The sequence below is a fragment of the Bubalus bubalis genome, chromosome 9 (assembly GCF_019923935.1).
Source record: "Bubalus bubalis isolate 160015118507 breed Murrah chromosome 9, NDDB_SH_1, whole genome shotgun sequence".
Taxonomy (NCBI): domain Eukaryota; kingdom Metazoa; phylum Chordata; class Mammalia; order Artiodactyla; family Bovidae; genus Bubalus; species Bubalus bubalis.
The window spans coordinates 53,239,373-53,265,059 of NC_059165.1; the positions used below are offsets into that span (position 1 = coordinate 53,239,373).

The 25,687-nt window shown below is 41.9% G+C and overlaps 1 protein-coding gene across 15 annotated transcripts in view; it reads left to right on the forward strand.

The window, feature by feature from the left end:
- PPP2R2B (protein phosphatase 2 regulatory subunit Bbeta) overlaps positions 1-25,687 on the forward strand; it is a 704,283-nt gene that overhangs the window by 542,417 nt on the left and 136,179 nt on the right. The window contains exon 1 of one of the 15 annotated variants that reach the window (XM_025292493.2): positions 4,052-4,285. The exons of the other annotated variants lie outside the window; for them this stretch is intronic. Coding sequence (XP_025148278.1) covers positions 4,171-4,285 — 115 coding nt within the window. The 5' untranslated portion in view covers positions 4,052-4,170. Of the gene's footprint in view, positions 1-4,051; positions 4,286-25,687 lie in introns of those variants that run through there. 15 annotated transcript variants of the gene reach the window in all.

Sequence of the window (25,687 nt, forward strand, 5' to 3'; positions counted from 1 at the left end):
AAGCAAGAGCCAATCACAGAGATAAGAGAAATGAGTTTGAACCCATTGTGAGATGATAAACTTCTCATAGAGGAGAGATGAAAAAAAAATTCAATGAACATACCCTCTCTGCCCCCAAATTCCTGTCAGTCATGTCACGTTCTTTCCCTATCTTTCTCGACTTTATTAAAGACTTATCAGATGCCAGGCCTGGTGCTAGTTCCTTTATTTGCATTATCTCACTGCTTTCTCACAATCAGTCTATGAAAGAGAGATTTTCTTCACTGTTTTATAAAAGAGGAAATTGGGAATGAGAGTGACCTTGGACCCCAGAGCCTTTGGACTGCAGAACCCTCCCTCTTAATTACTCAGTTACATTGTATACAAGGCCAGGAAAAATGAAGATGGATCGAAAAATATACAGAAATGCAAGACAGTCTTCTCTCTGCTACACAAAATACTAATTACCTAACAACAGATATAGTATGGTGTAGTTAAAGTCTTGGAAAAATAATTTTAATTTTCAGTTCAGTACTATAAACAGAGAGCCCTTAAACAGATACCCCAAGACTCTAAAAAGTCCAAGCCATAGACTGTATTCCTGGGAATGCACCAAACACCAGGGACCCGGCAGTACTGCAGATTTGGCAGACATTTGAAATGCCAAGAATTGTGGTCATTGTATATATCTGAAATGCCCCATTTTTGTCTTCATCCATTCTAGCTTACTTGAAGTGCAGTCTGCCATCAGGGATGACTTTGTGATATGGATAATACTTTATTTATGAGAAGATTAGCAAAATATGATTGTTGGGTTAGCTAATAAAGAGGATATTGGAAAAGGAGCCAGCTGGCATGCCACACATGTAGCTCTGGCAGGGAGACACATCTAATCTGTGTTTTTCTCTCCAAACTCACACCTTGGAGGCGCCTGGAACTCCCCACACCCCTACCCACTCCCACCCCCGCCCTTCCCACTGAGCGCCTGGAAGGCCTCATCAGTAGCTCCTGAAAATGCAGAGAATATCTCTGTCTACATTTCCTGGCCAGACTTCCCCATGGCTATTCAGACTGCTGTTTCTAATGATTAAAGGATAGTCTTACCCAAATGTTGGAGCATTACTGTGTCCAGATGACAAGGGCGGGAAAGCCAAGTCAACCGACAGGATCTGGAGTTGAGCAGACCCACAGAGACGGGTTGGCTCTGTGATTCTGGGGGTGCAAGGAACAGTTTCTGAGCACCATTCTCTCTTCCAGGAGAAAACACACACACATACAATTCAGTTTTCACTGCTTAATAAGTTTTAAGTTATTAATAAAATTTTAAGACATTTCATTTGTAGGAATCATACTATGGGATGAGTAGTGCTGGCAATTAAACCTTTTTTTTCTCCTTTCCTAATTCTGAGCTCTACTAGGTAACACTGAGTTGATGTTGTCTGTCTTCCTTGTTCTGTTCTATGTATCGAAGCTCACACACACTGTCATTGGACAGTCAGTCCCTTATAGAAACCTCTTGATACAACCTGAGGCAGTCCTGCCATTTTATGTGTCTCAGTCAGAGGGACTTGTAAGTGCCTCCGTCGGGATTTTTATACAGCTCTCTGTGTATCCTAAGAGTGGCATATGGGCACTTACAAACACCACGGACTTGGGGCAATTTACACAGCAGAGGAGACTCTGGGACATCCTATGTAGGGCAATTCTTGCCAGTAAGACATTGTGAACCTGAAGTTTGAACCTCCATCATTGTTAAAATATTGGCCCAAGGACCAGACAGCACAGGTTTGAATCTTGGCCCCACTACTACCTGGCTTTAGACTGTTAGGCAAGTTACTTCACCCATCAAAGCCTCAATTTCTGTGTTAAATGAAAGTAATAGCACCAACGCATAGACTCGTGTGAGGATCGAGTGAGTTCATGCATGTATATTGCTTAAAAGAGTGCCTAACACGTTGTTCAGTACCTGTTAGTTGCTGGTGGTTTTGTCAGCAATGGGAGGTGTCAGGACAGTACCCTAATCCTAACCCTAACCATACTCAGCCACACCCCCTTCTGTAGGATCCAAGAAGCCCTTTTGATCTCTCAGCTTCCTGGAGGCAAAAATTCTTGTGCTCAACTCTTTGTCCTCAGCAGCCCCAGGACAGTACCTGATTTGGCATAGAAGCTTCATACTGAATCCTTGACTGAAATTGACTAAAAGCCAGTTTTCTTCTGGTTATGTGGTGCCTAATGAGGATTGACGCTAGGCTCTGCAGGTGGGTATGTCATAGTGGAGAAGGAAACTCCACTGGATGGTCCCACTCTTGGCCCCTCTTCTCCCAAACAAATTCTTCCCTTTAATCCTCGACTGCTTCAAGACAGGAACAGAGCAAGACTCCAGACAGTAGAGACCATGAAAAACAGAAGCTGTTTTTAATTTTTTACTTCCATACGCTTCCCTCTCCATCCATCGTATCGGCCCATGACGTTTCCCAAGGGACACCTCAGAGCGTCCAGGTTACTCTATCATAATTTTCTTGTTATAATCTTCAGTCCTCTATGTGCTATGCTGGGCTCAAACTGTGAATGGGAAAGACACAGGCCCTGCGCTTGTAGGGTCCGGTGAAGAAGATGGACAAATGGGTGGTATTTGTGGGTTCAGTTCTGTGTCAGGAAATTCAGAGTGCCATGGGAGTGTTAGGAAAGTACTTTGACTATTTAAAAGTAAGGAAGACTATTTAGGTTTAGTAGAAAGCAAGATCCTCCTTAATAAAACGTGGAGTAGGGATAGTGTTGTGAGTTTCAAGATAGCCTTGTTCTATATGATATTTTCTGTGCTGAGAAGAGCATGGTACATGAACAATCAGGTTATTTCTTATAACTCTGTGTTTTATGGTCAGCTTATGCCACCTTCAACATATGGAGGAATTAAGATTATTTCTTCCCAAGGCAGGTTTCCTAACATTTAGATACACGAATGCATATCCTCGCTTCCAGACACCTGCATCCATTTCCCTGTGGCTGGCTCTTTCTTCCTCTGAAATGTTTATTTTCTTTCTGACAGTCTCGTGGCAGAAAGATAGAGTTTCTTCATGCTGTGTTTTTACTTTCCATTTTCCTGATAAAACTGTATCACTGCAGAGGAAATCAAATCTAATCTTCAATATATTTAGCATGAAAGCAATAAAAAGCATTAATTCACTCCAGAAAGAGCAAAATGCAGTCGGGTACTCAAAGGAAGAATCACCATGGAAACTGTTTTCTTGAGATTCTGTACTCTCCAGGCTCCGGGCATGACTAAGTGAAGAAAGGAAGGCAAAGAGAAGGGAGGAAACATCCTGCCCTTTCTGTTGTCACTAAAATGCTGCAGAGGAATTGCCATGAATTATTGATTGCATGAATAGAAGTGTATATGAATTAGAATTATTAAAATGTTGTCTTTTAAATGAGTATGTAGGAACACAGTGAGAACTTGTTCCTCACTGTTCTCCTTTCTGTGCTGTCAAAATCCTGTTGAACAATCAAAGAGCCATCCTAAGGTCAAAAGTTTGCAGAGAAGCACCAGGAATTATGGTGATTAAAGAATCATGTGAACTAGCACTAAAGCAGAGTGCTTTTGTATAGAACTCCCAGAATCACTTGCTTTTGTATACCACTTCAAGATCGTTATAGTTTCAGAATTTTTTTCAAAGACATTAAATATGTAAAGATCAGAGGCCAGCTCTTGCTTTGGGGACTGTGCTGATGGGGTGTGATGGAATTTCCCTAAGGAATTTCTCATGGATTAAATTCTTTCTGTGTTTATGGGTACATGTATATATCTCACAGTGAGCCAACTCTTCTTGCGTTCTTTTTACCAGCTCATAGGTTTTTTCCACTGAACCTTCTCATCTGTTTTTAATAGCTCTGATAATAATATCTACCAGGTGTTAAATGATTCCTGTGAGTCAGTTACTGTGCTGAATCCTTTTCGTAATAATATTAAGAGCATTGACATTTATTTGGATAATTGTGTTTCATTTAGCAAAATGGCTAATTCAATAGATAGTCACTAATAAAATAAGTAATTATGTTCCTATATAATTCTCAGGACAGCCCTGTGAGAAAGTCCCCATTTTACAGATGAAAAAAACTGAGTTTTGGTGATGAAAGTTGTTCACACTGCCTCACAGAACCAGTGAGTCACAAAACGTGGATCTGGAACCCCATATGAACACTAAATCCATGGTTTTGAGAGCAGTACTAGGTTTTCATCCTGAAGGACATAAACAGCCTGTCTTTTTCATCTCTGTACAAACCCAGAGCTGCCAAGGGACTTACACAGGTAAGCCCTCACTGTGTTTATAACAAACATATATTTAGAATCTATCATTGTGCCAGGCATCATATTAAATATACAACTTGAAAATAAGTTTCTGCCTTCAGTGAGCTTACAGTTTTCAGGAAGTGTTGGCATGAATGAACGAACCAGACAAAACAGTTAAGGGTTCAGGGAAAAGAGAGGTTAGTGACATTGTAGAGGATGGATTCTTCCTGGTCTTTCCAGGGTGGGAGGATCTTCCAGAAGGTAAAAGAGAAAGAAAGAGAACTGAACATGAGGGTAAGATGGTGTGATAAGCATGGAGGTGGGAATGCGTGAGAAGAGTTCCGAGGACCTGGGAGAAGACCAGGGCATGTGATTTAGAACAGTGAGTTTGAACAAGTAAGTTGACAGGTGGGCCAGTTAGTGAAGAACCCTGAACTCTGGGGTCAGTAGGTCCAGATTTTATCCTGTCCATACATGGTGAGCTTTCAAAGCACCTTTTTGTTTATATTGATGTATCAGTTTGAGTAAGTGTATTATCTTCTCATGCTCATCTTGATGACTTCTTACATATGTATATATGCAAGTCATCATTCCCCAGATCAAAGTATAGGATATTTTTAGGACTACATGTCCCCTCCTACTTAAATCCTCTGCATCACCCAAGATTATCACTATTCTGAGTTGTACAAAGGGAAGTGATAAAAAGGCAAATGCCGTGATGAAAGTTTACATGGACATTTCATGACTTCTAGGATGGAGCGTGAAGTATGGAGGTGAGAGATTTCAAAGCAGGAGACCAGCTAAGACAATGTCACAAGACTCAGATTCCCTCTGTCCATCCATAGAGTTACATTTGTATTGAGCACCTGATGTGTGACAGCCCGTACACTGAAGATGCAGTGGTAACCAACATACACTCCCTCGAAGAGGAGACTGACAAATAGGCAGTTACCTTACATTATGGTTAAGTGCTGAAATGGGAAACAGAGCTGCTCTTAAAATGGGCACCTAAGCCAGAACAGGAAAGTCAAGGAAGGCTTCCTGGAAGGAGAGATGTCCAACCTGAGGTCTGAGGACTGAAGAGGGGTTGGCCAGACCAAGGAAAAGATTGAGATGGAAATAGTCCAAGCAGAAAGGGAGCATGTACAAAGGCCCAAAGAAGACAGATGGTGTGGCCTTGTTGATGTAGAGGCCTGAGCAAGAGAAGCATGGAAAGAAATGAGAAAGTTTTCAAATTCAAGAAATAACCAGACTTAGCAAACATTATAACAGAGGAGCCATGTCAAGCTAGTTTTTTTTTTTTTTTTTTTTTAAACATCGGGATATGAATGTGGCAACCTGGTTGTGCAACAGTCTGCATCCATGGTTCAGGAAATATCAGATGTTCAGTGTGGCTGGCGTTTTCACTGTCATTTTTACTGTAAATAGCCCACCTAGTTTCAGTCATTTCTGTTTGATCTTGAACCCGACAAACCAGTTAGGCAAAGAGATTTCCATCTTTCACCTCCCTCTTTTAGATGAAGCTCTTTTCTTGTTGTCTGTACATTCTTTACCTCCTCTTTTCTGGGTTGGTTTGGGCTGTGCAAAGCCTCCAGGCCACCCCTCTTTCCTAACTTGTCCAACATGCTTCCTGGTGCAGCTTTGAGAGGAGCGACTGAGTTCACATGAGCTGTTCTCTCTCATTTATCAGCAGGTAACTCAGTAAACAGAAGAGGCCTTTGTTAGCCCTGCAGACCTGAGTGAAGTCCTAGCCCTGTTACAAATTTTCCTTGTGACCTTGATAAGCAAATGCCTCTGGGCTTCAGCTTCCTTGTATGAGCTGTGAGTGGTGAATATAGAATCTAATGCAGCAGATCTCTGGGAGAGTACCTGACACAGAGAAGGTCTTTTATGATATTATCCAGAGGTAGCAAATCAAAGTGGTTAAGAGTAAAGACTCTCCATGTAGACTGCCTGTGATAGGAGGCTCTGCCAAAGGCTAGCTGAATCCTTCTGGGTAAGTCACTAAAGATCTCAGTGCCTCAGTACTCCCATCTGTAAAATGGGGATGATCACAGTGACACCCACCTCAAGGTGAGGGTTAAGTGAGGCTTCACATAGAGTCTGGTGTGTGTGTGTGTGTGTGTGTGTGTGTGTGTGTGTGTGTGTTTATATACTTTATTAACAGTGATCATATTGATGTTAATAATTATAATTTTTGTGTAGTATTTGGCTATATATGTGAGAAAAGCAGTACTTGCCTACCTCATAAGGGCGGCTGCCAAGAGCAGCTAATGAAAGGGCACACATGGCCCTGTGCCAGGTACACAGTGGGCCCCCGATACTGTTTGTTGAATGAATGAGAGCAAAGTGCTTCTCTATAAATGTTGTCTATAAATGTTTCATCGTAATGATCAGTGGGAGCTTCCACACAGAAGGAAGTGCCAAAGAGGTTCGTGGGGTGGCAGCCTGGGTTCAAGCCTGGTGGATTCTGATTACGTTGAACAAAAAACAGATTCGGATCAGTCTGTTTGGTGCCATTGAATCTGTGCCAATGAACAGCAAAATGTGATTTCATGTTGGTGGAGTGCCAGGCGCAGACTTACAAAGCAGAGTGAACCCTGCCGATTTCCAGCACCCTCTCTCTCCCCACCACCGTGGGCCTTTCTTACCTCTGAAAGAGCTTCCGGATGTTTCACAAAATCAGGTCCCAGATGTTGGAAAGACTTTTGCCGACAAGGTAATCAATCCATTTGGTGGCCAGATGCTGTCTGAGAATTTTCCTACTACAACACTGTGAAGCTCTAAATTCATTAGAAACGTAAATTAATTAAATCTAATCAATGCTGGGTGATGCAGAAGATTAAACAGTGAAAAACAAATACATTTCCAACTGGGTCATATTGGATGCAGAGAAAACACTCCACTTCGGTGGTGAAAGTCAGGTTAACCCTTTGATGATATTCTAAAAAATAAAAAAACCTTGGACAAATCTGAGGTCCCAGGTGAGGCAGTGGTTCTTCCCAAATAAGACTGCCATAGTGAGGTCACTGACTCTTCAAGAGATAAATTGTCTTTTTCTATGACTTAGTAGGTGTCTGGAGTGGTTGTATTTATTAATAACACTCTAATATGAATAAAAATCTCCACCATTCCCTAATCATGACAGGCTTCTGAAGATAGGTCCTACAAAGGACTTTGCATAATGCATAAAGCAGTAGTTCGCAAAAGCATCATTTAATCAGATAAATTGGGAAACAGAGTAAAGCATCTTCCTTTATTCTACACAAGAATAAATTACCTGAGTTCAAGATTCTTGTTTATCAATGCTGAGTCCCGAACATCTAGAATGGTGCCTGCTGCTGTCGCTTCAGTCATGTCCAACTCTGTGCGACCCCATAGACGGCAGCCACCAGGCTCCCCCGTCCCTGGGATTCTCCAGGCAAGAACACTGGAGTGGGTTGCCATTTCCTTCTCCAATGCAGGAAAGTGAAAAGTGAAAGTGAAGTCACTCAGTCGTGTCCGACTCTTAGCGACCCCATGGACTGCAGCCTACCAGGCTCCTCCATCCATGGGATTTTCCAGGCAAGAGTACTGGAGTGGGGTGCCATTGCCTTCTCCATGAATGGTGCCTGGGATGTAGGAAATATCTATTGTTGTTGTTCAGTCACTCAGTTGTGTTCGGCTCTTTGCGACCCCATGGACTGCAGCATGCCAGGCTTCCCTGTTCTTCACCATCTCCCGGAGCTTGCTCAAACTCATATCCATCGAGTTGGTGATACCATCCAACTATCTCATTCTCTATCATCCCCTTCTCCTCCTGCCTTCAATCTTTCCCAGCATCAGGGTCTTTTCCAATGAGTCAGCTCTTTGCATCAGGTGGCCAAAGTATTGGAGCTTCAGCATCAATCCTTCCAATGAATATTCAGGACTGATTTCCTTTAGGATTGACTGGTTTGATCTTTGAAGTCCAAGAGACTCTCAAGAGTCTTCTCCAGCACCACAGTTCAAAAGCATCAGTTCTTTGGTGCTCAGCCTTCTTTACAGTCCAACTCTCACATCTTGGATGAACTTCTTTCTTACAGGATTTCTGAGTCTAATTTCCCCAGATGAGTCCCTGAGATAGCAGTTAATGTCTGAGCTGTTTCCCAAAAGGGTTTGATTTTTTTTCACCCAAGGAGCAGAATCTTATAGCACTGCTAGCCCATAGGATATAACTTAGAAAATTATGTTCTTAAGCATTGTTATATGATACCCCTGTCTTTTGTCCCATGTCCTCCACCCTCAGTTGAAATGGAACTAGAAAAGATTCAGCATGAGTATGTTGTGAATTTATGAGGTCAGCTTCTGGGTGGCTTCATCCAAGGATGTGCTTATTGGCTCAGTGAAGAGGTCAGTCTTTAGTTGTGGAATTAACACACTTGTATCTGCCAGTGCAGACAAATGGCCTGAGGCTGTGTGGATAGAGAGGTTTCTGCCTTAGGTGCAGTCTTGTGGGGGTATTCAGTTGTAGAGGATGATAGTGAACAGTCAAGGCCAACAGCTGCTGAAGAGTTGCCTACAGAGGCCAAGTCACATCAAAAGTGAAAGCAGGGGCTTCCCAAGTGGCGCAGTGGTGAGGAATCCACCTGCCAGTGCAGGTGATGTGGGTTCAATCCCTAGGTTGGGAAGATTCCTGGAAAAGGAAATAGCAACCCACTCCAGTGTTCCTGCCTGCAAAGTCCCATGGACAGAGGAGCCTGGTGGACTACAGTCCATCCATGGGGGTCACAAAAAGAGACACGACTTAGCGACTAAACAAAAACAACAACCGGGGAAAACCTCAGGAGCGTAAGTGGGAGCTGACGTTTGGCCTCGAGGTTAGGGGTACACTAGGGAGGGGTGGGAGATAAGGCAAATTCAAAGCTTTGTGCCCTTCTAAAGGGGGCAGGCACTTCCCAGGTCAAGCCAAGAGTGTAGAGATGCCAGCCTAATGGTGCCAATCTTTTTATTTTCCTATTGAAACGGAAAGTCTGCAGTTTTAGATATGAAACTCACAATTTTGAAATATTGATAACTCACTCAAAAAATTGGAAAACTGTGTGGGTTAACCTTGCAGTGCCAAATAAAGCAACTCTACTCGGGCAGCCAGTGTGGCTGGTGTCATCTGTCCTTTGATGTGCAACTGTGGGGCCTTGCTCTGCCTCCCCTGGGATTCAAGGGAGGGCCATTTGGATAAATCACAACAAATGCTCCTATTTACTGAGCATCTATTAATACATTGTGCTAGGCATCATCTACTAAGGTCCTTACCTTTCTTATCTCATTGAATCCTCATAACTCACCTCAAGAGTAGTGCCAATATTATTCTTGGTTTCAAGATAAGGAAAATGAGGATCAGAGGATTCAAATAACTTGTCCAAAGTCTTGCCTAGAAAGTCCCATGGACAGTGGAGGCTGGCAGACTACTGTCTGCCCATGGGGTCACAAAGAGTCAGACACAACTGAGCAAATGAACACACAAAGCTATAAGTGGCAAACCTGAATGGTACCTCCCGGACATTTAAAGTGAGGCTGTTATCCATTCATTGTGTTAAATACTTTTAGGTAAAGTCTTATTCTAACCCTTATTTAGTGTTTATGTATGTCAGTCACCCATTCTAAATTTGCATAAATATACTCATTTAATCCTCAGTATTATTTATTGACTATGCCAAAGCCTTTGACTGTGTGCATCACAATAAACTGTGGAAAATTCTGAAAGAGATGGGAATGCCAGACCACCTGACCTGCCTCTTGAGAAACCTGTATGCAGGTCAGGAAGCAACAGTTAGAACTGGACATGGAACAACACACTGGTTCCAAATAGGAAAAGGAGTACGTCAAGGCTGTGTATTGTCACCCTGCTTATTTAACTTCTATGCAGAGTACATCATGAGAAACGCTGGGCTGGAAGAAGCACAAGCTGGAATCAAGATTGCCGGGAGAAATATCAGTAACCTCAGATATGCAGATGACACCACCCTTATGGCAGAAAGTGAAGAGGAGCTAAAGAGCCTCTTGATGAAAGTGAAAGAGGAGAGTGAAAAAGTTGGCTTAAAACTCAACATTCAGAAAACTAAGATCATGGCATCTGGTCCCATCACTTCATGGGAAATAGATGGGGAAACAATGGAAACAGTGTCAGACTTTATTTTGGGGGGCTCAAAAATCACTGCAGATGGTGACTGCAGCCATGAAGTTAAAAGACACTTACTCTTTGGAAGAAAAGTTATGACCAACCTAGATAGCATATTCAAAAGCAGAGACATTACTTTGCCAACAAAGGTCCGTTGAGTCAAGGCTCTGGTTTTTCCAGTAGTCATGTATGGATGTGAGAGTTGGACTGTGAAGAAAGCTGAGGGCTGAAGAATTGATGCTTTTGAACTGTGGTGTTGGTGAAGACTCTTGAGAGTCCCTTGGACTTCAAGGAGATCCAACCAGTCCATTCTGAAGGAGATCAGCCCTGGGATTTCTTTGGAAGGAATGATGCTAAAGCTGAAACTCCAGTACTTTGGCCGCCTCATGCGAAGAGTTGACTCACTGGAAAAGACTCAGATGCTGGGAGGGTTTAGGGGCAGGAGGAGAAGGGGATGATGGAGGATGAGATGGCTAGATGGCATCCCTGACTCGATGGACGTGAGTCTGAGTGAACTCCGGGAGTTGGTGATGGACAGGGAGGCCTGGCGTGCTGCGATTCATGGGGTCGCAAAGAGTCGGACATGACTGAGCAACTGAACTGAACTGAATCCTCAGTATAATATAATTTCCATTTTACAGATGAGGTGATGGGGAGAAAGGTTAAGAAATATACTCAAAATTAACCAGCTAGTGAGTAGTGAAGCTAGAATGTAAACTGGCATTGCAAGACTGCAATTGACCACATTCTAGAATTATTTCTCCAAACAACGCCCTAGATAAGGCATATAGAAGGTACCCAGCAAAGAGTTTTCAGTTGATTCCAAATCTCATTTTCAGTCATGTAAACTCTGGGGATGCTGAGCCTAATGGTGCAGTTGTTGGCACCTCTAGAGAGCCACAACTTCAGCTGCTGTTCTAGGTGACTCGCTGGCACCTGTCACTCACGCTAACTGCAGGTGTGCAGAGCAAAGGCTAGAAGCTGGCTCAGCTGCTAATGAACTGTCTAATCCAGAAATTCCTTCTCAGCAGCTGAGCAGTCCAATTCATACTGCATGTCTGACTGAAGTAGCTCACTGGGCCAGATTCCTTGGCCTATAAGCATCTTCCCGCCCAGTCTCTGGCGCTCCGTTGCCTTTCTTCCAGAAACTGGAAAGGGTGGAGACTGGTTTAGACAAGGGCCAGAATTTGAAACTCAGAAGGGTGTGTGTACATTTTACAGTGCATGTGTTTTCATGTATGTGGTCTGCTAAGGGGAATGAGAAGGATGAGGCAGACATTGGTTTTAAGAAGAATGAGGCAGATTGAACTGGTTTTTCCATTTTCATAATCATACAGGCCTGCTACACCCAGTTCAACTAAAACCAAAAGTGTGTGTATGTGAGAGAGAGAGAGAGAGAACAGTATCAGAAAAAGGATATGAACCCGAGTGATCAGGCAATAACTATTAACATATACTCTAGAAAATTATACTTTAAATGAACAGTTACTGTGTGTCCACCACATGTCAAATGTTGGACTATGGCCAAGGAGTACCAAAGTGAAAAGAATTGGCTACGACCCCTGCCCTGGTGAGTTTTATAGTCTTTTAGAGGAGAAGGCCATTAACAATAAACACCCAGATATATAATGATGAATTCTGAAAGATGCTTTAAAGGGAAGGAATAGGGTCCTACAATGGGCAGTGTCGAGGTGACTTCAGGCTGTAGAATGAATGTAGGCTGTCTGAAAAGGCCTCCCTCAGGAAGTGGTGTCTAAGCTGAAATTTTTTAAATGATTAGCTGTTATTCAAGGAAAAGGGGGAGGGACAGTAGTTTAGGGAAAAAAGAGAGCAACATGTTTATAGACCCCTGAAGTGGGAAAGAACATGGCATTTATGAGATTCTGAAAGCAAACTGGTGGGGTCAGAGTGTATTGAGGCTGGAAGGTCAGGGACATGATTGAAGGTGAGGTGTGAGAGGTGGGGAAAGCATTTCTTTAGTAATAAATAGCAAAAGGCATTTATCCCAAGGCTTCCTCAAAGTGGCTGCTGGTACATTTTACTTTGATTTAATTTCCACTGAAGACTCCGGCAGTAGGTATATTTGAGATTGTGGCCAGTGCTGAGTCTGCCCCTTTAGTGTTTAATGGTCTTATTCCTTCTATTGCCTGATAAAGTATTGACATTTAATGTCTTCCTATGGACTTTAGCGGAAATAATCAATGCCTCAAAATCAAGGCCAACAAACTTGCTAAGGTGTGTGCTAGAAAGGAATTTTGCTAGTGCAGTTAATAGTCATTGACTTTTTCATGCCCTAGGCTTTTCCATACCTCCAAAGGCAATAACTTTGGTTGTTGGAATCAGTACTTGACATATTCCCAAAAGCAGAACCGTTAGAGATGTGGCAATATGATCCTATTCCCATTCCTCTCCCATCTGCTATGCTTGGAGGGATTGCTCCTGACAATGGCCTTGGTACTTGACTTCTCGAGTACTGATTTTATTTTAGGGATGTCTCAGGCTGTGTGTCTATGGTAATGAAACATTAAAAAAAAAATAAGCTGTAGATGAAAATGGAACACGTAACTTTTAAATTTAATATGCATTACATGGGCCAATAACCAATTGTTCCTACAAGAATCCTAAATCTCCAAGCGTGGACCATTTATGTCATGTTTGCTATGCATGGAATGAGATCTTAGATATTGATAATATTGATAAAAATGCTCTCTGTTAAGAAACATAATCCTGTCTTCAGGGAACTTATAATCTAGTTAAAGAGACCATATATACACACACAGGATAGAAAATGAATCACACTGCATAAGAAGGTGCAATCTAGGTCAGTCAAGTTTTAAATGGAAACTATCCTTCTTTAGCTTCTAAAGAGACTAATTTCAACTGGATCTTGAAAGGATGGGGAAAGAGGGTGATTTTTCTAGGTGAAATTTATTGGTAGAGTCAAAGATGAGTGTAATAGGAAGCCTGCCTTTAATTAACTCATTTCAGTAAGGAGAATTGAGCAAGGAGACATGAGAATATCGCAGGTAGCATGTGAAAAATATAAAGAGTTGCAGGGAGTGTGAGGAGGAAGGGGTATTTTCCCAATCCAAGGATATCATGAAAAGTTTTAGGGGGTAGGTGGCATTTGAACTGGCCTTGAAGGTTTCATGTATTCAATTTTCCTTCAGGCTCTCAATTAGCATTCTGTGCAAAACTTATAAATGCCAGTCCCTAGGCAAGGGCTGCAGACTAAAGTAGTGAGTAAGATCCTGCCCTCAAGGGGTGTACTGTCTAGGAGACTAAGAAGTCAGCAGGTGCACATGATGGAAAGGACATCTCAGGAAAATGAAATAGCATGACAGTTGGTCAACAAAGACCATTTTGCTTGGGGAGCCTGGAGAGTTAAACTTTGCTCAAGTGTCATCTTGTGACAAGGAATACAAAAGATATGATGGAAAGGTAGGTTGATGCCAGAAGAGCCACTCTCCATAATAAGAAATACAGCCTGTAATGATATATGAAAGATTTGGAAAAGATTAGGAAAAAAAAAAGGAAAGATAGACAAAAGGGAATGGGGACAAAAAATACCTATGGTACAGGGGTGAAAGTGAAAGTTGCTCAGTCATATCTGACTCTTTGCAACCCCATGGACTATAGAGTTCATGGAATTCTCCAGGCCAGAATACTGGAGTGGGTAGCCGGTCCCTTCTCCAGGGGAGCTTTCCAACCCAGGTATCAAATTCAGGTCTTCTGCTTGGCAGGCAGATTCTTTCCCGCTGAGCCACCTGGGAAGCCCAGATGTATAGGGGAACTCTACTCAATTTTATGTGGCAGCCTGGATGGGCAGGGGGTTTGGGGGAGAATGGATACATGTATATGTATGGCTGAGTCCCTTTGCTGTCCACCTGAAACTATAACAACATTGTTAATCACCTGTATTGCAATACAAAATTAAAACTTAAAAAAAAAAAAAAAAAGGATGGTGGAGGAAAAGGAAGGGAGATCCAAGAGGCAGGTTAAGAACTTGGAACTAGAGAGGGTTCCAATCCCTGCTCCTCTATCAGCCTTCCAAACTTGAGAATGCTGTTTAACTTCTCTGGGCTGCCATTTCCCCTTAGAGGAAGACATTGAAATCATGGAGTTGGAGTGACAATTAAATGACATCATATAAAACATAAAACACAGATCCTAGCCAAAGGAAGTGTTTAATAAGTGAGGATGATAATATCAATTTAGGAAGAGACATACATTAAGGGGCTTGTGCCATACCTGGCACACAATCAGCCAACTAATGGCAACCCACTCCAGTACTCTTGCCTGGAAAATCCTATGGACGGAGAAGCCTGGTAGGCTACAGTCCGTGAGGTCGCAAAGAGTTGGACATGTGATTTGTAGCAAAGAGTCGTGTTCATGACTGAGCGACTTCTCTTTCTTTCTTTTCTTAAAGAAAAACTGTGCTTTTCTGAACTCTGCAATACTGGTATTTTTCTGAGACTGAAATATCTTGAGGCCAGGTCAGTAGCCAGTTCATTTCAGTGAGTCTCCTGCATGACAGTTGCATTCCACTCCCTGTAGTCACTGTGATAAAGGAATGTGCAGTCGAAGAGTTTTCCATTAAAGACTGACTTCCTGGAAGGGAGATCTACAAATCACTTGGAAAGTTTCTGGCACCATCACCTGGGCCTGGCCATTTACAAAGTGTCTATAAATCTTCCATGGGGCAGGATGAGAGTGTGGGGTGTTTTTTATTCCCCCCTGACAGACTTGTTTCTTTCTATAAGATATTAGGAGTAATGGATAGTTACCCAAGAAAGGCCATAAGGAGGTCAGGCTACCCACCCACGCGGAAGTGATCTTGTAGTTGTCGCATCATTTTAAAGTGAATACAGGTGAGCAGTCTTCTGCCTGGTAGGCAAATAGGAGCTAATGGACCTTGAGTTGTGTAGCAAAAGGAATAAAATACTTTCTGCTCTCTGCTTTCTTTCTTTCTTTCCTTTTTCAAAAGAAAAAAAGGAGAGCAAAGAGGGAAGGATGGAAAGGGCGTAGGGAAAGAAAAGAGGAAAAATTGGAAGGAGAAGAAGGAAGGACAGAAGAACCAAAAAGAAAATCAAGAAATTGTTTTCCTTTCATGGTGATCACGTGATCTGAGATGATTTATGGGAGAAGCTCATACAATTCTAAATGTTTTGAGAATCCTGTGAAACCCTGTATGAACGTAGAGTTTCAATCCATTTGTCTTCCTCTCCATGTTTTGGCTCTGGGTATGAATTGAACTTGTACAGGTTTTATTTCAGCTGTTAGCGGTGGACTAGTCCTAGTTTCTGGTTTGTTCTTTATACATTCATTTGCTAACTCATTCAGCAATTCTACCCTCTTCATCTCTTCACCATTCATTTCCCCCTGGCTGTTGAAATAATGTTCTCACTGGCATATACACATGCTGTTGTTTTGATGATCAGACAAGAACACTTTCTTGACCCAACTGCCCATCATCTTCCACATCATTTTCTGTTGTCCTGCAAAACTCCTTGAAAGAGTTGTCCACAATCACTGTCTCATTCCTCTCCTCCCGTTCCTCTGAAACCCACTCCAGTTGCTTCACCCCCACTATACCCCAGAAACTATACTTGCCAAGGTCAAAAGTGACTTCTGTGATCAGATCCAAAGCTCAGCTGAAGCCTTTTACCTTGCCCATCGGCTGGGTTTGACATTATTGACAGCCCTTTCCTCCACACTTCACTTGGCATCCAGAATACTAAGCTTTCTTGGTTTTCCTCCTACCTCACCAGCTGCTCCTTGTCTTTTTACCTGATTCGTCCTCTTCTCCCAGTGTTTTTTAGCTGTTGGAGTGCCCTTAGGTTTAGTTGTTGGTCCTCTTCGCTGCTTTTACTCCCCTCACTCCTGGAGATCTCATCCAGTCTCATGGCCTGAAAAATATCATCTGAAAGGCTAATAACTCCCAAATTTCTATCACCAACTCAGACCCTTTTCCTGAACTCTAAACACTTACTTCCAATTATCTACTCAGTATCTTCAGTTATATACTGCACATGCCTGAAACTAAATGTCTACTCTTCCCCTAAGATGGCTGCTTCACCCACAAACTTCTAATCTCAGTGATGGCAACCCACCCTGCCAGTGGTGAAAGTGGAAACCTTGGAACCAACCTTGATTCTGCTCCTTCATATGCCTATCAGATCCAGCAGCAAGTCCTACTAGGTCGGCTCTCAATACACATCCACAGCATGACCACTTCCCCCCACCTTCACTACCAACACCTTGGTCTGAGCCGCTGTCATCTCCCCTGGATTATCACCAGGATATCACCTGGATTCCACTCCCTGACTCCACCTCTGCCCTCTACAGTCTGTTCTCAGCACTACAGCCAGATTGGTACTTGTGAAATATCAAACAATATTGCTTCTCTATTCTGTACCTCCCAACTGCCTTCCATTTCATTTTTTATCACTTTTTTTTAAAATCAGAGAGAAATGTACATAACACAAAATTTACCATTTTAACTACAGTTGAGCCTTGAACAGCTGCAGGGATTAGAGGCACCAACCCTCTGTGCAGTCGAAAATCTGGGTATAATTTATAGTCAGTCCTCCGTATCCATGGTCCCTCTGTATCTGTGGATTCAACCAACTGTGGACCATGCAGCACTGTAGTATTTACTCCTGAAAAAAATTCACGTATAAGTGGATCTGTGCAGTTTAAACCCATGTGGTTCAAGGTTCAACCGTATTTTTAAGTGTAAGTTAGTGGTATTAGGTACATTGACATTGTTATACTCATCTCACTTTCAGCAAAAGCCAAAGTGCTTGCTGTGGTCTGCAAGACTCTACATTATCTGAACCTCTTGTGTCTATTTGCTTGTTTTCCCCTGTTGGCACTGTCCTAGCCACACTAGTCCTCTGACACATGTGTGTTCCTTTCTTCTCACCATCTCTTGCCTCTGTCTAGAGTGCATTTCCTAAGATACCTACATGGTCATCTCCCTCTCTTCCTCCAAATCTGCTTAGGGAGGCCTGTTGAAACCACCCTATTTAAAATCTAAGCCTCCGTCTTATCTCAAGTAATCTTAATTCCCCTTACTCAGCTATATTTGCTTCCCATAATACATAACATACGATGCAATTTGTTATGTTTCTTGATTATTATCTTTTCTCCACAAGTGGAATGTAAGTTCTATAAGGACAGATATTTTTATCTATTTGATTAATTGATGTATATCCAACCTGGAATAGTACTTGACACATAGTAGGCGTGCTCGGTGAAGATTTGCTGAGTGAATGAATAGAACGATGAATGAGTCTATCAGTGTTTAGTCTTTTCTGAGCTTTCTATGTTTTGTAGTATTCATTGGTATCTAAACTACTACATGAACATGAAATTGAATATAATGAATTTTCTACATATCCAGTTTTCAGTGGATAGAAAAAAGCAGTAAGGATGTACTATAATGCCTTTGCCTGATGAATGCTGATGAGAAAAATCAGCACGTTTATTTATTCTGTCTTTTACTATTTGCCTACTAGGTATAAAGTACTCTATTCAGTCTTTAAAACAGGGACATTATCCAAAAGAGAGTAACATTTTATTCTAATTTTCAAAATACTGCAACTCCTAGCCAGAAAGAGAGGAAGGGTGGGGAAGAGGAATAGAGAGGAAAGAGATGGAGATGGAAAGAGAAATACTGATTCACAAAATTGTAAATAGCACATTTGGTTCTGAGACTTTCCATTATCTTTTTTGAGACTATTGAAAAACCATCATAGCATACTACCTTAGAAACTGTTAGTAGCATCTTTATTTTGCTTGACATAGAAATGTCATACTTTAGAAGGAAAAATCTGAAAACATTTTTTATTCTTTTCTTTAAACTTACCTAGAATTTAACAAAGGGACATAGTGCATTTAGTGTTAATTTTGCCCTTTGGAGAAATACAAGAGATTTTTATGAATGCAGAGCTATGGATGGGATGTGAGTTATCTTAAGTTCCGGTAGTGACTTTATATTGCCCTCTAGACCAAAGCCATCAATAGGATTCTTATTCTGTTGCTCAAAAACTTCATTATAGGGTCTTTGAACAACCTATGCTCCAACATTATTTTGCTGTATCCCAATTTAGCACTACCTCCTGGTCTGCTAGGTAGAAAGCTCCTTGAAGGCAAAAACCAGGTATGTATTGTTAGCATATCCCTGGCACCCAACCCACTGATGTGCACATAATAGGTGTTCATTAGAGTCCTTGCATCTCAGACCTAATTGCTCAAAATTCACTTGCTACTACATGCCCTCTCCCAACTAACACCCTATCCCAGAACCCTCTGTTCACCAGCCCATCCACTCTCTTCTCTTCTTAGGATTTATAGAAACCTGCCAATGCTACAGACACTTTGTAGGACAAAACCTCTTCTTTACTGATCAATCCATCTTGTTCTAAAGTTGTACAATACTCACTGTCCCAAATAAGAGCTTCCCCTTGCCTCACACTCCTTAAAAATGTTTCTTACATTCATCCAGCATAAATATTTTGCTCATTGATACTTTGTTTGGGGTTATCCATCTTCTATGTGTTGGTCCACTTCGACATTGGCTCTTCTGGCTCTCATTCGATGATCAATTAAAGGAAAAAATTAAGAAGCATCTATTATATACTAAGACACTAAGCTAGGCACTGGGCTTTCTGGTGATGAACAAGTTCCTTACGGAGTTTATATTTTAGAGCCCGGGAAAGGCATTTAAAATGGTTCTGTTACCATTGTGATAAATGGTAATGGTACGCAGTGATAACTGATAGAGCAGAAGTACAGGGAGCTAGGAGGCTGCATCCCAAAGGGACTTGTCTAGGTTTGGGGAGAAGTCATGCAAGGCGTCCCTTAAAAAGTGACATTAGAGCCAACTCACAAATTCCTTTAGCTCTCACAAGGCAGGTACCATGTCTTTCTGAGTTCAGAGCATCTGGCACAACAAAGTTTTTGGTGCAAGACATGCCAAGAGACTCCAATGCCTGTCCAGGAGCTCCTGTTCCCCCACAGATGTGATGGGCTTTCTCATCTTGGGCCTGGGGTCCCACTGACTTTGAGGCCAGTGCTAGATGATCTCATATTGTAAACATAACAGATCTGAATGATTGACAGAATTTGTATCACCTGAGCACTTAATTACTCCTCTGCTTTCTGAAAGAGTAGGTGACAGATGGTAGACACCTTTCCAGCAGATTCCACTATAAACCACACAGGCTTGAAGGCAAGTCTGGACTGCTACCGATCTCCCACTGGCTTTCTCTGTACTTAGAGGACTTACAATTTTTCAAATTCCTTTGCCCTTTAGCCAAGTTTTGTTCCACCACCAGAAAAGTCTCTCTTCTCAGTTTCTGTGTTACTGGAACTTGTTTTGAATGAAAGGCAATCTCCATGAACCCACATGTCCTGGGTTGTCTCAGACCTGATTAGTGCTAGGGATTTGGTCAGTGTGGGGAAGCTGTGTGCATTTTAATGGGAACAGCATGACATTCATTACTCACCTGCTTCCTACCATCTGGATTTTCACAGCTCAGCAAGCATAGTGGGCTTACTACACATTAGCTGGGAGAAACTTGGCTCCAACAGAGGATATAGCTAAGTCCATTTGAAGTCATAATTTTATGATGGACACCATGATAAATTGCAGGGGGAGGCATTCTATCCCAGTAAACTGATTTCATATTTGAATGGTCAAAAATTAATGCTCCATTTGCCACACAGGGAAAGAGGGAAAAAACAAACACTTCAATATTGGAAACTAAGTATGTAGGAAGGAAAATTGGTTGTATGATAGAGGGAAATGAAAATGTGAGTGTGAGAGTTTGTGCCTGGAGGTGGCAGGACAAGAGATCATTTTTTCCAATTCAATGCACATTAATAATCTGGCCCTGTACACAATGCTATGGGGAAAACAAAGATGGAAAGCCATGTCTATTAGTAAGCATTCAGATGTACATAGCAAAAAGTCTATCTTGCAGTGGCTTAAACTGCCAGTTATCTTTTGTTTAACAAGTCCAGACTTAGGCTCTCCCTATGGTAGGATTTTGCAGTTAAGTGATGTCACTGGGGACATTGTCCCTTTCTTCCATCTGTCAGACTCAGACTCTTGGCTTGGCCTTGTACCTCATGGTCACGTGATGGCTGCCACAGCTCCACATATGGCTACATAGAACCACATCCAAAGTAGTATTATACAAGGAGTATGTCAATGCAGCCAGAAGGCTTCCCATCACTTGCTTGCTTCCTTTTATTCTGGGAAGAAAAATTTTTCCCAGATTTTTTGCCTCCCTGCCCCCCAAGAGACTTTTCTATGTGCCCTATTGGCCAAATTTGGGTCACACGGCCATCCCTAGCCAGAGGAGAGGCTGAAAAGCAATTTGCATTTTTAGCCTTTACAGTGGGACAAGCAAGGAAGAAAGGCAGTGGAGAGGAGCAGCCAAACAAGAGTATTAGCCATAGCGCACTCTTAGCCCTTCATGAGCTTGGTCTTCACAGGTCTGACGTTTAAACTGTGCCCCTTTTCCAGCACTGTGCTTGTGGTTAAATAGGAAGCACCAGTTGTGATAAAGTCTGGGGAACTGGGGCTGTTAGACCCTTCTTCTTCTTGTATTCTTTCCTAGAAGAGGATTACCAGTGCCAGACTGAAGTTTAAACCAGTATACACAGAATTAATTATATCCAAATGAAAGGGAATAGATCAAGTAGCTGAAATCCAGACACCAGTTAGGTGACAAAGGAATCAACTCTGGATCCAACAGAATGTGTATATTCTATGTACTAGGTCAGTATAGCAAGCGTGTGACATGTACAGCCTCTTTACTTGCCAATGCCCATGACAGACTTGACCAATGGATCACAACACTCTCCCACCAAGCCCAGCTATGACCTCAGTCTTTCTCAATGGGCAGCTTCGGCCAGTAGATCAAAATTGGTGAGCAAGATTAGATCCATTTGTTATCACTTCTCAGAACTTGCTATTTACTACTATTGTCACTAGGACTGTGCTAAAGGAAAATGACAAGTAATGTCAAGTTAAGAAGTTAATGCTACTGAACCAAGGACTCAGATGGCAATTAAAGGCAAAGATCCCAATTAAAGGCAAAGGGACATTTGAGTCAGAGGGCAGAAAACCTCATGCATAAACCTAGTTTGTGATATAGGTTAATAAAGATATATTGATGAATTGAGCTTCCCAGTACTCTAAAAACAAAATTATAAATAGTGATAATATCTAAGCAATAAGATGAAAAAATAAAATCTGACTCCACCTAGCTAGAAAATGATCATTGACTAGAAATTGAATTGAGCCATGTGTGTAGAGACCAGTAGCATTAAGCCTCTGTATTTACACACACTCCTTTGGAAGCCCTTATATACCTGTCAGCTCATTTCACCCATAATTGTGTTCCTTTTTGAAAAATTGTTCACTATAGAGAGGCAATATGAAGGAACTTCTTAGGAGGAGGGTGATTAAACTGTTTTATCTCATGACCATGATAGTGGATACACATCTACATGAATTTATCCAAACTCATAAAACTATATGCTGCAAAAAGTGAATTTTATTATATGGGAATTAAAAAGCAAATTTTTAAAAAGTCACTGAGGTAAATGTTAAAATCTTGTATTCAACTTGAAAGTCAATTAAAATTGCTTAAAAGTTAAAAATTGTTCAAGTATTTATGATCAAGGTAAAAAAAATTAGAAAATACTGAAAAATTAGAAGGCTATAAAAGAGTAAATTTAAACATCTGTGTCCTACCCCCAAACAATATCATTTTGTACTTTCTGATAGACTTTTTCCTATGATTATTTGTGTGTATATAAGAGTTAATTACTCTCTTTGGGCGGAATATGTCATGTTATATCCTAATCATCATTTTGGTATTAATGGAAGTATATACTACTTTGTGTATGTGCACAGTTGCTCAGTCGTGTCTGACTCTTGTAACCCCATGGACTGTAGCCCACCAGGTTCCTCTGTCCATGGGATTTCCCAGGCAAGAATACTGGAGTGGGTTGCCATTTCCTTCTCCAGGGGATCTTCCCCACCCAGGGATCAAACATGAGTCTCTTGTGCCTTCTTCATTGGCAGCGGGATTCTTTACCACCAAGCCACGAGGGAAGCCCATATATTACTTTACCAGTTTTGAAAAAAATACATTTTAAAATGTAAATACTTTACAAAATTGAGATCATTTTAGGCATACTATTTTATTACCTGAGTTTTTAAAATTTTACAGTATATTAACATCTTTTCAATGTAACCATTTTGAACACGATCCCAGTAGTAGAGCAGTTCTTAGTCTTGTTTGACCAAAACCAGACTTCCTTTCCCCCTGCCATTTTGATGCGAAATATATTCCAGTGTACTATTTCAGTTATCCATAGAAAACCTTTTCCAAGAAAATGGATGCTGACTTTGGACTGTGAACCAGAACCCAAGGAGGAGTCCACAGTGTTGTCAAGATGGAAGGAGTTGTTTTAATGCCCACTGGGGAGTCTAAGAATCCTGTTTAATTTAATGATCCACAGAGTCAGGGCCAATCTAACTGGAAAGCCCTGTGTGCATGACAAAGGCTCCACAAGTCCCCTCACTGCAGGAACCACTGCATTAACCCCAGCATTCAGCCTTGAAGAGCCCCCCAGTCCTTCTCCACACAGATTTGCTGGCAGCTACTGCCATTTCACCCCATTGTCGTCAGCTGGGAAACCCGTTTCCCAGTCTTGCTGGTATCTTTGCCCTGGCAGAAGAAACAGCAGACTCGGCTAGAACCGACCTCCTTGTCAGGAAGAAAGCCAAATATTGCTCGCCCAGCACTAGTCCACTGATACAAGTACCGTATATGACCTTACCGTATTATCTCCAGATGTTTCCAAGATGAAAGATAAAACATGTAGTGGGCTCTGAAGGCTAAATTGTATTACGATCTTATTTTAACCCCTGTGATGGATGCTGAGAGGTCAGTGCTAGTGATGTGGTCAGTAAGATCTTGTCCTATCAGAGGACTTGGGTTTAGGTCCTAAGTCTACACTGAGCATCGTTTCATCAAAATAGTCACCCTGCTATTGAACTATGCAGTGCCTAATAATTGTAGTCAGCCCTGGCATTGCATAGACTCCAGCCTAGCGTGGTACAGGGGAGTCTACGGCATGAGCAAGAGGATCGATCCTTCCTTCTCTTCAACTTCACAATCACGTGCATATAAATGCCAAGTCAGCTTCTATTATTCAGGTAAATGGAAATTTTATGTGTGAACTTGTTAGTCTGGAACCTTTGAAGGATGGTGAGATTGATTTTAAAAATGAAAAACTCAATGCGAACAGTGCCTATTGAGTTAGAAATGGGGTTACCAGGCCACCATCTTGTGGAAATTAAATCAGCACGAACAGATGTGGAGCAGGGCAAACATCATACCTCCCAGGGCTTCCTTAAAAAAAATCATGTTAACTACACTTGACCTCTATAACTGCTTTTGGCGTCTGCTTTTTGTTTTTAGTCAAAAACATGCGCTTCATTCACGTCTTTATAGAACAGAGAGAAAAATGCTCAAGTGTATAACTTTTTGCATAATAACGTGACTCGGCTGCACCCTTAAGAATGTGAGTTGCAGTGACTACTTATCATTTAAAGGCAAAATGTCCTCTAATCAAACTTGATGAATTGAACTTTAGTTGAACTTGATGAACTGACTTCTGTTGACCAAGATTTCACAAGACCTTATTGTCTCTGAGTTTGCTGGTTTATTGTTATTGCCATATCCTCTTTCTGTACTCAACAGAAGTCATGTTGTCTTGAGCAGTGTATGTTTTCTAATTTACACTGCTCTACCAAGAGCATGTTGCAAGCATAAGAGCATTGTATCCAAAGTTTCCCTCTCTTGAAATTGGAATGTGGGTGATTCATGAGTTTTGCATCAATTATTAAACAGTCATAGATGAAGATACGCAAAAGATGGATAGGGCAATAAAATACTCTGGTTACACCTATTGGCTTAGCCATGATAAATGAGTCAGGAAACACGAAAGTTCAAAACAGGTATTAACTTGAGTTGCCGTGGCATATGTTTTGAAGGGAAGAACACAATACCCAGATATAAACGGCCTAGTATACAGACCAGCTCCCTGGCAGAGTTAAAAGCAAGGTAAGGACTTGGCAAAAGACTAAGGGATTTCAGCATCCTGCCATGCCAATCAAACTTCTCTGATAAGTTTCTCAAGGGAGACATAGCACAATGATAACACTTGGAAAACAAAGGAGGCATTTATATACCTCCTTATGTATATCAGGGGACAAACCTGATAGCCCATAGTGCGGAGTTCTAATAATACTGCCTTGGATCACATGGCTTAGACTTGAGTTTGAATCCCACCTTGATTTGACCCATATGCGTCTTAGAAAGTGAAGACGTTTTCACAGAATCCAGGCAAAAAGACAACATGCATGTCATCCTTGGGAGACTGAGTTTTGTTTCCCTTGGAGTGACATTTTCTTAGAAACTGAGCCAGAGACCAACCTTAGAAAAAGTTACTTACCTCTCCTTTCCAATACTCAGTGTCACCAAAAGGGAAGACTCATCTCTTAGTTCAATACACTGGCCCTAGAATCCATGTAGAACTCCGTCTGTGTTCATGTTGCTGGTGAGAGGAAGGGCTTCAGATGCCCTTAGGTAGAATCTTGGGGCTTTCCTGGTGGGTAAAGAATCCACCTGCAATGCAGGAGATGTGGATTCGATTCCTGGGTTGGGAAACTCTCCTGAAGAAAGAATATGGCAACCCACTCCAGTATTGCCTAGAGAATCCCATGGACAGAGGAGCCTGGTGGGCTACAGTCCATGGGGTTGAAAAGAGCTGGACACAGTTGAAGTGACTTAGCACACACACCCATACACTCAAGCAGAATCTTAGCCCTGAAGACATGAGCACAGCACTAAGTCCCAAGCCAGGGCTCCCCATCACCCTCCCATTACTCCCTGCTTCTCTTTCCCTCCGGGAGGTATCTGGCTCGTTTTTTAGTGCCTGACAGAAGCCTGGAAGTGAAAAGAAACAGCAGTGTCTGTTTTAGCTTCTCCCCAAAGCCAGGAAGCTTGGTGAATAACCTCTTTGCTAGCCACTCACTGAAAAGCCAGAGCAGCCACTAACATGAGAAGTGTCTCCTAACACTCGAGTGTTTCTCAACCAGGGCATTCTGAGGCAACTGGAAACATTAAACAGGCTTCTTGTCCCCTCTGTACATGAGAGTGCTTTGCTAAGACAAAGTGGTTGATCAT